The following is a 13136-nucleotide window of genomic DNA, read 5'->3' on the forward strand; positions in this document are numbered from 1 at the left end:
AAAAAACTTTGCTGTATGTAGGTTTTATATTACAAATTTCATTTGTTAAATTAAAAATTGTATCTATATGCATAAATTAATCATTTTCATTCTAAAAAAAGTAGTCGTAGGCAAAAGGAATCTAATGAGACAATTAATCAAATATAAAGTTGTTACCATAATTTTTAGGCAATAAACTGTACCACTCAAAAAGCATTCTGCTCATCAGAAAAATGGAAATTAGCTATAACTGTCATAGGCATCAAGAATAAACCCATTAGCGTTATTAAAAAGTCACAATATTTGAAAATTTTAGTCATTTATTAAATTTAATTAAAACACATTACAAGAACTCAAATGAAAGTCGTAAACGTTTCACGTTTTTGCTGTCAAAGCTAAGATGGCAAAAGTTGTAGGAAACCTTGAGAATGTGAGGTGGCAGACAGGGACGTATTTAGGTACACAAATTAACTTCTTAAGACATGCCTGCTTAAGCCTGTTGCGCTTTAAACAAATTCTACAATATTTTACGAATTGCACAGTTATGAGCGCACAGGAAATTACTTTGCTACGTAACTTTTATCTGTAAAGTTCACTTACATAACGAAGTAAAAACAGGCAACAAGATGATATGGTGGTTGGGTGATTGGGTGGTAAGGTGAGGGGATTGATGCAGCAAATGTGTAAAAAAATTTGAATTGCCTTTAATACTACTGTAGCATAACAACTTCAAAAGCAACAACATATACAATCAGTTGAGAAGTGCGTTCCTATTGTTTAAGAGATACACGCTAAACACTTTAAAATTACTCCATAAATTGTTTTACGAGGAGACGGCGCTGTAAACAAAATCAACAAATTAAACGAATGAAATCGTAAATACGCACTTTGGCATTCACGCATCACTGTTCACGAGCTAACAGTAACTAACTGTTATCACGGCACGGAGCACTGCGTAACAGAAGGTGCTCCATGTGCGCTTTCGAGCACTAATTGAAAAATCAATAGAAATACAAATTAAAAATATGAAATTAAAATAAAATCAAACTAAATTAGGACACATTCTGACAAACAGCTCTGCGAACGAATTGCGACAATTACTTACAATAGAATCCTCCGCAACCAAATCGCACCCAAAAGCAATAAAATAAGCACCTGACAACACGTAGAGCAATTTTAACTGTTCGAAAATGGAATGGAAATATGCAGATGGGTATGAACAAATCTGCAATTGATTTCCTAGATTTATAGGTTATAACCAATCTATGTGGATAATAGAGCAATGTACTGTTTGGAAAGCATTTTCAACTTCTTCCGCTGCATAACTTAGCACCACCGTGCACATAACACATAATGCAATTACGAACTTATTTTGCAAAGTTAAATTGGCTTGAGAGGATAAATTTATAGGATATTTGAATAGAACACCCAATTTAGTGCAAAAGAAGAGTAAACTCTGAATGATATTACCTTAAAACAAGCAATTTTTATGGGCAATATGCGGCCATACCGGCAGTCAATTGATAGGCAGAAATGAATCATTGAAAGGAAGTTAAGGCGCACATCATTTCGAGTCATATTTACTTAAGAGCAACAAATATAATAACATCAAAAAGTCAATAATGAGTACAACAACAACGACCTCACTTATTTGCTCAGTAAAAATATTTCAAAAACGGAAATTTCTTTAACTTCCTGTTTCAAAAGGAAGATGGAAAACAAAATCTGAACACACAACGAACAAATACTCTAATTTACTGACGTTGGACTGAGCTCTTTATCATCAACTCCTCCCAAAAATAACTAATTTTAGTAAAATATTATGAAGTGCACCCTTTTTCGTTTAAATAGTAGACACAGCTCATAGTAAATGTCGTTGGATGTTATGTTATTGGTGTTCAGTGCGTGCAATATAGAAGTGTGAGGCATGATCATATATTAAAATTTAAGCAGAGAGTTTACTTTTTATAAAAGTTTGTGAAAAAACAAAATATTAGAGTCTTCACATTGAAATTGTATATTGCACTTCTGTACAATATATTGTTTTGTACCTCTTCGAATCGCAATACCGTTCAAGTCTATCAGGACCATTTTTCTATCGCGGATTAATGACATTTGCAAAAAATAGAGACTTCGCACAACTTTTAAAAGTGACGCATTTCTGGCAAATGGAATTCCATGTATGTGTGGTTTTTTAGTATGAGCTAAGAAAAGCAACAGAGGCAATGACAGCAACAGTGCGAAATTTACAGAAAGGGCTTGTAGGAATAACTCATGCAGCGAAGAACTTCGTAGAGAATTTGGTTCAATGGAACAAGTTACAGCAAACAGCAAATAGCGTTTCAACAATAGCACATAAAACAAAACAAAATGTCTAGGCGCATAAAAGCAACTAAAAGAACAACTACAACGACAGCATGTAAACTTATTTCGCCAAGAAAATACGACTTCTACCCAAAACAGCACAAAAGTCCTGACAGAAAAGAGGAAATGGCACGAGCACACAACGAGGCTTCCCGATTGCAGAGAACCAACGTTAGCGGAACTATAAGACGATGCGAACTCACACGCATAGACAGAGTCGTGCAAGGAACTCCGTGCCGGTCGGATGCTCAACAAATTGGCCGAACTTATATAATTTTATGATGTGCACCACGCGACGCTACGTAAAATTCATTTCAGCATTTCGGTTGTACATTTCATTAATTGTTCTTTTCTTTTGTGAATGGAATTTAAGGAAGCAAATTGTGTCATTAGGGATTTGAATGAAAAATTCCAACTGTGAAAACGTAGATAAGCGGCATGGCTGCGTACAAATGAAATTAATTTACAATTCAACGCGGACAATACGTGAACTGTTGGTGAAAGTGGGAGAGGTAAGGATTAAATTTATAAGCTATTCAATGCAATGCAATGAAATAAAAATATAAGGATTATTGGGCTCATAAAGTTATATATCAGAACAGAAAAACAAGGCCGTGATTCGAAAAACGTGACTTGGTTTGATAGCCACAGGAAATATTAAATTAAATGTCGGCATATGCTCCGACATTCATACTCTCTTATTCCTTCTGCGTATGTTAAATTGGTTGCACGGTGCATATGAACTAAGAAATAAGTAATTGTAGTAAATTAAATAAAATAAATAAATCTTCAAAATATTGGTCATATGTGGTATAAGATAACAAATAAAAATTGTATAAATAATAAATATTTTAACAATAGCTATAATTTAGGTAGGTGGCAAATATAATGTTCTTCGAATGTCACGTGCATACATTCATATGTGAAATTCGATATATATGAAAACGTTATGAGACAAAGATACAACTCCTTATAATACCTTCATGCAGCAATATTTAAATACATTATAATTATTTTTGATTTTCTAAATAAACTTTATAAAGTTTATATAACGATGTACATATATATTATTTATATATTAGTAATATATAAAGAAGTACAATATAAACTAAATATTAAATACTGCATTTTTATAAATTATTAACAAAATAACCCAACATTTAAATCGAAGTCACTGAATGTAATACATCATTGTAGATTTCGTTGAAAGCTAACTCGAAAACATTTTTAAATCATTCTGTTCCAGATTATTTCCATGTACTCATGAAAATAACGATACGAACATAATAAAAATATATTTTTTCCACAAAAAGTTTTTAATGAGTTTTGTGAGTTTTTTGCTTGGTCTTTCTGTTTACTTTTTGCGTGGGTGGTGATCCGACTTGCAACTTTGTAGAAGATTTTTCTCTTTTAATACTTTTACTATTTGATTATGGAATTCTCGGATTTAAAAATCTTAAAAATTGTTGACGTGTAAACTGTTTACGAAAAACAATTTACAATTTCAGTGTGAAACTGCATTTACTTTATAAACGTTTTTCATGCAATCTTAAATCATGAAGGTTCTATGAAAAATAGGCACACGTTTGGTATTTTAATAGAATATATTAAAGGTACAAGAAGGTTAGCAATTGAGAGGAAAAATGATGAAATAAAATTTAGATGCGTATATGAATAAACGAGGACCGCAGTCACTACTACAGGATTCAAAATAAGCTCAATTTTAAGCATGTTTGGTATTGTACATATATATTGTATATGGAAGCGAATCTGCAGTCTTCATAATTTTCTTTATAAATATATCATCGTTCTTTTTTGGTAAAATATTCAACACATCAACCTGTGTCACAATTTGCTTTTCATTTTTAAGGATGTTTTGAAAGGATTTTCATTAATACGAAAAAAACTTCAAACGCATTAAAAAACTATGCTTCAGTCAATTCTGTCCCATTTAAAAGCATAGCAAAATTTTAGGGGCAAGGATTTTTCATTCTGGTTTTTATTTTTTATTTTTGAACAAATTTATTTTTATCATCTATTTACTTTTCAGCTTTTAATGTTTGCAAAAATAATAAAATCATAATAAACCCGTGTGAATAAATTTAATTTTAGTTATAAATTTATTATCTATTGTTTTATGTCAAAAATTGATTGGTCACTTTTTGAGTAGTTATAATATAAGAACATCTATAGAATGACTATAGCATATAGTCGATATATCGGTCAATAACTGTTTTTTAAAGAATTATTAGATTTTCTTTTTAATTAAAGAAATTTATTTATTTTTAAATATTTTGCTAGAAAAAAATGTATTGCTTACTTATTTCAGATGTTAACAACTTATCATAACTATAATGTATATATGTATATGTAACATATGATATAATTCTGATTATCGTTTCACTAATTAACTTTAGTATGGCTTTAATTTTCTGTTCTTATATCAAATGTGTGTAAATTTTATTTTTTTATAATGTAATACAAATATGCAAGCTATTTCATTTGAAAATGTTTTCACTTCGGGAGGTGTTTCAAACAACAAAAAAAAATGTATGGCTTTAACTTCCTAAAAGTCTCCAGCGAACTTATTCGTTTTTTTTTAAAGAATTTTGACAATATACATTGGAAGTGGACAAAACGAGTTTTTTTCTTTATGCTAATCAATAAATTACTTTCACTCTAAATAGAATCACTTTAAAACGAAACATACTGTATAAAACTTCTGTGATAGCATAAGTATTTTTATATTAAAAATTATAAAAATTTATTAGACGCTGTGTACTACTCAACGAAATTTTTGTCTGAAACACATTGGCTTTAAATTTCTTGTGTACTTGTAATCCCATTAATGTAGAGTATCCCTGATATGCTTTGTAACACTTTCAACAACTTTGCTCCACATTTTTATTTCTGTTATTTACTGTTCAACATTACAACTGGGAAAGTGGTTGTAGTTCCCAAGTATTAACCAGAATAACTCCCAGCACCCAAACAAAGCACACGACGAATGTACTGAATGTTTGTCAAGAATTTCATTTTCCATTTCCTCATTAAATTCTATTGAAATATACGGCATAATTTCCATTGCATGTAGAATGTGCCTAAGTAAGGATTCCACCTGAATGCAATCACCTGAACATATGCAACCGTCTCTAATTTTATATGATTTTGTATAAGTTTACTCATAATCATTTTTTTTAATACTTTATTTTTGCAGAATTGCAGTGATTTGCAAAAACATTCATGTCGTAAATCCAAATGCAACATCAGTACTACTATATTACAGCATTCGAAGAGATACTGTGAAGATATGTTAATACACTACGTATCTAGACTAATTCAGTACTATCAGCTCCAACTGTTAAACAGCGGTATGAACTAAAACAAAACTTCTGTGAACCTCTTAAAACTCTACAGGTAAATGCTACTTACATCAAACCAAACTAAATATATAACAAAGGAAAATATATCAGAAATTTTTTCGAGGCATACTATTTCATCAACTTGTGGCGCTTACTTCAGTCCAATTGTTTCTGAAGTGTTTTATGTCAACCGCTTCAAAAAGAATAAGAAATTATTGCACTACTCGTATTTTCCATACTGTGACCGTACAGTTACGGTAACAGCCACCAAATATTTATATTATATAGTGGAAGCAGTACGAATTAAACAGTTCAACATAAGCGACTGATTCCGCATAATATTAAGAAAGTCAAGTTATTCTCATGGCAGCAAGCAATAGGACTAGCCGTTAATTTAGATTACAATGTTGCGCGATATCTTTTTATACTTGGTTTTAATCATTCTGTTTTGCTTTATTTTTATGGCACAATTAATCGTTAATGTTTACGCGTTCCAGCGTCAACCGACGGTACAAAAGCCAGATCGCAGTGACATAATTTTTGTGTAGCGGAACAGCGGAACACAAATATGCCTCTTCGTATACTTAAACCTCTGAACGGAATCAAAAGATGGATAGTTCCATATAACAACTTTTTCAAGGTTGATCAGATCGTTATAAAAAGCATCTGCTTTGAACGACCGAAGCAATCGCATCAAAAACAAAACAGGAACTGTGCGCAAATAGGCAAGAAAATGTTGGATCAAATTATAAATAAACTATTAAGAATACAAAAAAAGTAATATAATATATGCTGTTTTTATGAATAAGAATCATTAATGGCTAACTCTATATTTTATTATTTTTATGAATATTTCAAATTGATAATTTTTCTTTTATTTCTAAAATTAATGAAATGAAGTACATTTTTTGTTAATAATGCACAAGAAACTGTACAATTTAGTTTAAACAAATACGGTAACAAATTATTGTGTTTATATTTTAATTTTAGGCAAAAATTTGTATATTTCGGTAAACGAATTATAAAAAGTCTTCCATCGTTTCAAAATAAAAACTTTGTTAACACCATATGTTTAAATTAAATTAAAATAGAAATAAAAAAATGTATATATAATGTAAATATTGATAATGTTTATCTTAAAAGCCATTGGCAGGTCTTTGTTTATTGTTGTTTTAATCGGTAACTTTGACACGTAAATATTTAATAAATAATAACCGTTTTTAAATACTATAAATGAAAATTATAAATTAGTTCACTTTAAAAGAACATTTTTTCTAATATTCTTAAAGCACATTAATTATGTATTGACTATATAAAAACAAAAAACTTCATCGAGATAATAAAAAATATTTACGCATATTTACGCATATTTTCTAATATATTACATTTAAGGCATGATTCTTTGAAAAATACACCAAATAAATCGTACATACGGTATCGAATCGTACAATAATAGATTAATACCCATATTATAAGAGTATTTATTAATATATTGTATATTTTCTAATATATTACATTTTATCGACAGATACATGTGTAGATAGATCTTTCAGTTTACACTAGTATATATCGAGTTATATATCGAAGTAGTTAATATTTGCATAAAAAATTTTGATGTGAAACTAAATTAATTTAAAAAAAAATAAAGTATATCAATTAACAAAAACGACTAATACTTTCAATAAATTAAATGCTTTTAAAATATTTTTATAAATATTATTTATATTTGAATTTAGTTCAGATAGTTTTTCAGATTTAGTTTTTTGAACTACTGAAATTTTCTGATATACCCTCGAAATAATTTCTGGCTACCGGTATACCTTCTGCTCAAAAAGTGCTCGGATTTTGTAAATAAAACACAAATTTAAATTTTATTTCAAATTTATTTTATCTCCTTCAAAATATGCTCCTTCTGAAGCGATACACATATGCCAACGCTTAACGCAATCTTAGATACACTTTTCGTAGACCCGTGAAGGTATAGCTTTTAGTTCCTTCAGCGAATTCTCTTTTACCGATTCAATCAACTCAAAACGCTTACCATGAAGGGGCAATTTGAGTTTTCGGAATAGGCGCTCAAATTTGTACCATATGTTAAAAATTTTTAAAAAAGGTCTATTACTTCAGGAGTAGTTAACAAACAACAAAATCTGAACACTTTTTGAGCAGTTTACGTTAAAATTGAAATAGTTTTTTTTGCAAAGTATGAATATTAACAATGTAATATCAAAACTTTCACCTATTCGTATGAAATGGGGTAGTGCTATTCTGCTACTGTCTGCCTTTAACTCCATTTATGGAGATGTAGTATTTGAATCTGTGGTGGTTGCTTTGCACTAAAAACACTTTAAACGAGAATAAACACGTATGGATTCAAAACTATCGTTTAGTTAGAGTAATTAAACAGCACAAACTGCACATATGTTCATTTTTCTCATACTTCGATGACATGCATTTAGATGTTTCCATTACTCCCCTATGTAGCCGTGACTTTCGTGACTCTGGTCGCAAAGCCTACAATTAACCCACCCCGCGCTTGTGCAATAACCGAACGCCCATCACCTACTTTCAGACTCCTTTACTAAACCTATGTCTTCTGGCTTATATAAACCTGGACTTCTTAGTGCTAAGATTCTTTATCTCATCTCTCTCACCCCTAATTACTGGAATCAAGTTTTACCCACTGCCTCCGGGACTGTTATGAACATTTTTTCTATTTATTCTTAAGATGTGGTTTTACTGGTTTAAAGTTAAACACTCAAAACTAAATAAAATATATTCACTAGTATTTAATACGCTTCGGCGAGGGGGCAAACGATTTTCTGGGTCTATTAGAAAATACAAATCACCTTTATATGCTCAAAAACTATTATTTGTTTAAATTCCAATTTTGTACCAGCGTGTAGAGCTAAATTTAAGTTTTTCCGTAGCAGAATATTTTCTAATATTATTTATAAAATAAATACTGTAGAAAGTAAATAATTTTGAGGTTACTGTTCGTAAAAATATTTCAATTCATTGGAAGAAGTAATTTCCTTCAGTAGTGGACACTCAATATTTCAGGAATGTTAGATAATTGAAAAATATATATTTATTTCAATTTTTTTTTAAATTCATAACATTTTAGCATATTTTAAAAAAAATACAAATACACAGAATTAATACCAAAATATCAAATTTATTTTAAATGAACACTGCTTGTGGTACATCAAAGCAACATCGCAAAGAAAAGAAGTCGTTTCTGCAAGATTTTTATCCTTCACCTTAGTTAAATTTTAGAGAGAAACACTGCTGTGTTTAAATTATGCCATAAAATTTCTTTATAAAACAAACAAATTAATTAATAAATCGGTATAAAACATAAGTGAAATCCCTGTTTTTCATTGGACACTTTCTCTTAAATTTCATGAAGTTTTACTAAGAGTAAGGAAAAAAAAGAGAATTAGTTTTCTCTTTACATTTACGCATATGTTTACTAATCCATTCCCTTTCCCCTCGTATTTGCTAAATCAAATTTGGCAAATTGCCAAAACGCTATACTTGGAGATCATCGGGAAAAATTGCTGATTTTTTGCCAGAAATTATTTATAACCAATTTTATTTGTGTTCTCTTTTCCGCAACAGTTGAATGGGTTAGAAGACGGCATGGTGTTGACTTATTCTAATAACAAAACAAAGGAAAAAATAAATAAATAAAAACCATTAAAGAAATTTAAATTTTCTGAAAAGTTCAACAGTTTTTCTCATATTTATTTTTTATGAAATTTTTTTCAGTAAATATTTTAAGTGCAAATTTTATGTCAATTTTGCATGAAATAAAAATATAAGAAAATTAATAATTTACAAATGCTGACGAAGAAAGTTTAAGGGACAAATTCATCATGGCTTCATAAAATGTACATCTAACAATTGCCCATCGAAACCTCTTCACTACGAAAATCCAAGATATAATTTATCATTTGGAACCAGTGGCGTAACTACATTTTTTAGGCCTGTAAGCAAATTCTAACTAAGGGGCCCCTATCAACATACTAAAGGGCCCCTCTTTTTATACTCTTTACACGAAAAAATGTGAAAAGGGTATATAAGGTTTGTCAAGATTTTCGTAACGCATTAAAGGAAACGTCGGAAATATCATTAAGTATATGTATATCAGTACAATATATATATACTTTTTCAGTTCAAACTACTCTCTCAGCTTTTGAACTCTTCGAATGAAACTTTACACACATACTTTTCGGGAGCCGACCCTGTTCACCATTTGATTTGATTGAAATTGGACGTCTATTTCTTATAGCTGTGATATAAACTTAACAATCGGATATGAAGTTTCTCCGTTTTTAATAAATTCAAATGGAATTTGGTGTATACAGTACTGATATTTGCAAAAGACAACGTACAAAATTATTTTTAAATGGGTTTAAATCTAGATATAGCTTCCATATAAACTCTCGATTAAGACACATATTTTTCTTAGAAAAAGTTTTTTATTTTATAAATAGGTTTAATATTTTATTTGAAGTACATACATATTATGTACTTTAAATTTAAAATTTACGTATCTTTTATAAAATGCAATATGAAGTTATTCCAACAAAAAACGTTTGTCCCACTTTTGAGAATTTATTAAAAATAAATACAATGAATACAAAAATTTATAGTGGGGCCCCCTAAATTCGGGGGCCCGAAAGCGTTGCTTCCAGTTGCTTCCCTGTAGTTACGCCACTGTTTGGAACGTTATGTGCACATGAACATGAAAATGAAGATGAAGAAGGAGTTATGTTTGTATTTTTACATGGCGTGCGTGCGTGGCATAGTGGGCATATGTATATAAATAGTCTTGCGGAAGCGATCTTTAAATAACAAAGTTCATAGCATATGTTGTATTAACTAAAAATGCGTAGACTGATTGGACATACTTGTAGTAAACACTATTTTCGAATTTTCATAAGAAAGTATTTGTCTTGTTGCCTTCTGATTCACTTATATATTTGAATCTATCGAAAAATTTAATTTAAAAGCGTAATTATAATATTTGTATGTTATAAAATTGTAAATTATTGTATTAATAAAAGAATTGCTAAAGCGACTTTACCTAACATCAGTACCATAAAAATCGATCATAATCCCTTTTTGAATGTCGAATTCATAAAATATTGTATTAAAATAATTGCAACCAATACGTTTAGAGTGACAAACGCTTTTACAGGATAAACAAGTAAAAATCGTTAAAAGCAGCATTAAAACATAACATGTTAGATGCTTATTTTTAATTAAAAGATAGTATTATAACAACACATTTTTTTAATAAACACAAGTAAAGAAACAACAAATAAGAAAAGAAACAAACTAAATTGATTTCGTAATATACCTCAAAAAAAATAAATAAATTAATATTTTTGCACCGTGAAATCAATTTAACGGAAATAGAAGAAATGTTACTAACACCATGAAGCGGACTTATTTAATTTATTAAATTATTAAATCTGAACACACAAATATCCTTATTCCATTAAATTCATAGAAATTTAAGGATGATTTTATATTATTCAAGATATTTTAATTTTAATTACTACTCGTAATACTTATATAAGCAACAATTATTAATAAATACTACGTCTGTTTAGTTGACAGACGTACTTTACTAGAAGTCTAGTAAAGTTGTAGTTCCAATATAAGTACATCTATATTAATGAAGGCTCATACATTTTAAATTTCCGAAGTTATGGTTATTGTTTGGTTCAAAATTTAGATAAATATTCAAAAAAATTTTATTTAATTATTCCTGTTGCATTAATATTTTACACTGTTTCAGTTTGAAACTTTTCAGTACCATATAAAATAATTGAAAATAAATAGAAAATAAAATAAAATACAGGGTAAATAATAATGAAACAAGCAATGGAGGTGCAGCTATTAATTGATATGATAACAAAAAATTTGATTGAAAAAATCAAAACTATCGCAGTATATTAGTTGTTCGTAGGTATACACTTAGTGTAATATACTCTTTTGCCATGACATTAAAAATTTCAAAAACCTTTTTAATCAATTATTTAAGCTTTAAATTGCGGTCCACATGTATTCAATCAAGTTCAGACCGTTACTGACTCGATTATTCCTTGATACATTCGTTTTTATGTTTAATGCAAAATATTTGTAACAAAATGAAACCAAAATAAAAGCGAAATAAATATACGAGTAAATTAAATTTCCTCAGTTTTAATTTATGCATCTTCACGTTGAATGATACAAAGATAAGACCACAAATAGGATCTCATGTCCCATCGTGTATTATCATCATTATTATCACTTTCATCATTCCAAACTGAAGGTAATCATTATCGGAAAAGCAGTAACACATCCGGCAGAAGGGTTGTGGATGGCAGCAAAGTAGCCCAGAGCTCTTAACCCAACAATGTAAAATCGCAATAACAACAGAAGGCATTGTTTTCATAGTACTTTTACTAAACTCAAACCAAAATGAAAATCACTGACCTGGAAATATTTTACTTAATACTGAAAGTAACTGTATCACCCAAGTACCTTTGTTGTTTGTAAATAAAATACGAGCATACGCTGATGTCTGCTTTCTATTTTTTTTACTAGTTTATAGGAAATATTTATTGTAAAAACTTGTAAGCTAATCCTTGGGGCAGCCTCTTTGGAAACAAATTATTTGATTTTGGTTTTATTGATTTTAGTCAACGCTTTGCTACAATGAACTATGGTACGTTTAGTTTTGTATCTGCAAAAATAATTACAACATTGCAAGCAGGTTGCTTATTGAAATAAACGTCAGCAATGATATTGGTGAAAAGAAAGCTCATTTCATTAAATGGAGTTTATACACCATTAATATCACGATATTGAAATGTACAGTGGCATTGCAATACATACATGTATGAATTTATTTATTGTATAATTTGTGTATATGCATATATAATTTTATTAAGGTACGATTCAGATGGTCTGAAGATAACAGTTCCTCCAATTATTTAACTATTTTTCTCATATATAAAACATCTAAAAAGGCCGAACTAGTTTTAAAAGATATTATTTGTAAGGATTTAAGGACCTTTTTTGTTTACCAACCTTGACTGTAGTGCGTGTTTTCTTCCATTTTGATGTTTTTGTTGTTGTTTCGGTTGTCTCTTCATCAATAACATCGTTATCATCCATTTCAAAAGTGTTTGGTGAAATTTGTTATATGAAAGGATCTCAGCCACTGTTCATTAATTTGGTATGTATATTAAATAGCGTACAATTATCCTTATCGCAGGGTTCACACCGTTTTATTGCTGTAACCCCTTTATATCCTTTCGTTGAGATATCTTTTCAAAATCTCATTCGATTGCCTTCTTTTTAATATTTTTAAAATTGATATTTCTTCTACACAAACTTTTACTGGAATATTCACAAACTTCAATT

At 29.5% G+C, this 13136-nt stretch overlaps 2 protein-coding genes across 15 annotated transcripts in view; one reads left to right on the plus strand and one right to left on the minus strand.

The window, feature by feature from the left end:
* LOC119679812 (tropomodulin) overlaps positions 1-13136 on the minus strand; it is a 49394-nt gene that overhangs the window by 20041 nt on the left and 16217 nt on the right. The window contains exon 2 of one of the 13 annotated variants that reach the window (XM_038092363.1): positions 12801-13112. The exons of the other annotated variants lie outside the window; for them this stretch is intronic. Within the exon in view, the coding sequence (XP_037948291.1) occupies positions 12801-12887 (87 nt within the window). The 5' untranslated portion in view covers positions 12888-13112. The remainder of the gene's footprint in view (positions 1-12800; positions 13113-13136) is intronic. 13 annotated transcript variants of the gene reach the window in all.
* On the plus strand, positions 2225-6510 carry LOC119679813. Of its 2 annotated transcripts, none has more exons than XM_038092370.1 (2): positions 2225-2855; positions 5561-6088. In XM_038092370.1, exons 1-2 carry the CDS (start codon positions 2745-2747, stop codon positions 5723-5725), a joined length of 276 nt encoding a protein of 91 aa, XP_037948298.1. In that variant the 5' UTR covers positions 2225-2744; the 3' UTR covers positions 5726-6088. The 2 variants fall into 2 exon arrangements, with proteins under 2 accessions (XP_037948298.1, XP_037948299.1); XM_038092371.1 differs by having other exon boundaries at positions 2231-2855; positions 5561-6510.

Source organism: Teleopsis dalmanni, chromosome 2 (genome assembly GCF_002237135.1).
Source record: "Teleopsis dalmanni isolate 2A chromosome 2, ASM223713v2, whole genome shotgun sequence".
In the NCBI taxonomy this organism is placed as follows: domain Eukaryota; kingdom Metazoa; phylum Arthropoda; class Insecta; order Diptera; family Diopsidae; genus Teleopsis; species Teleopsis dalmanni.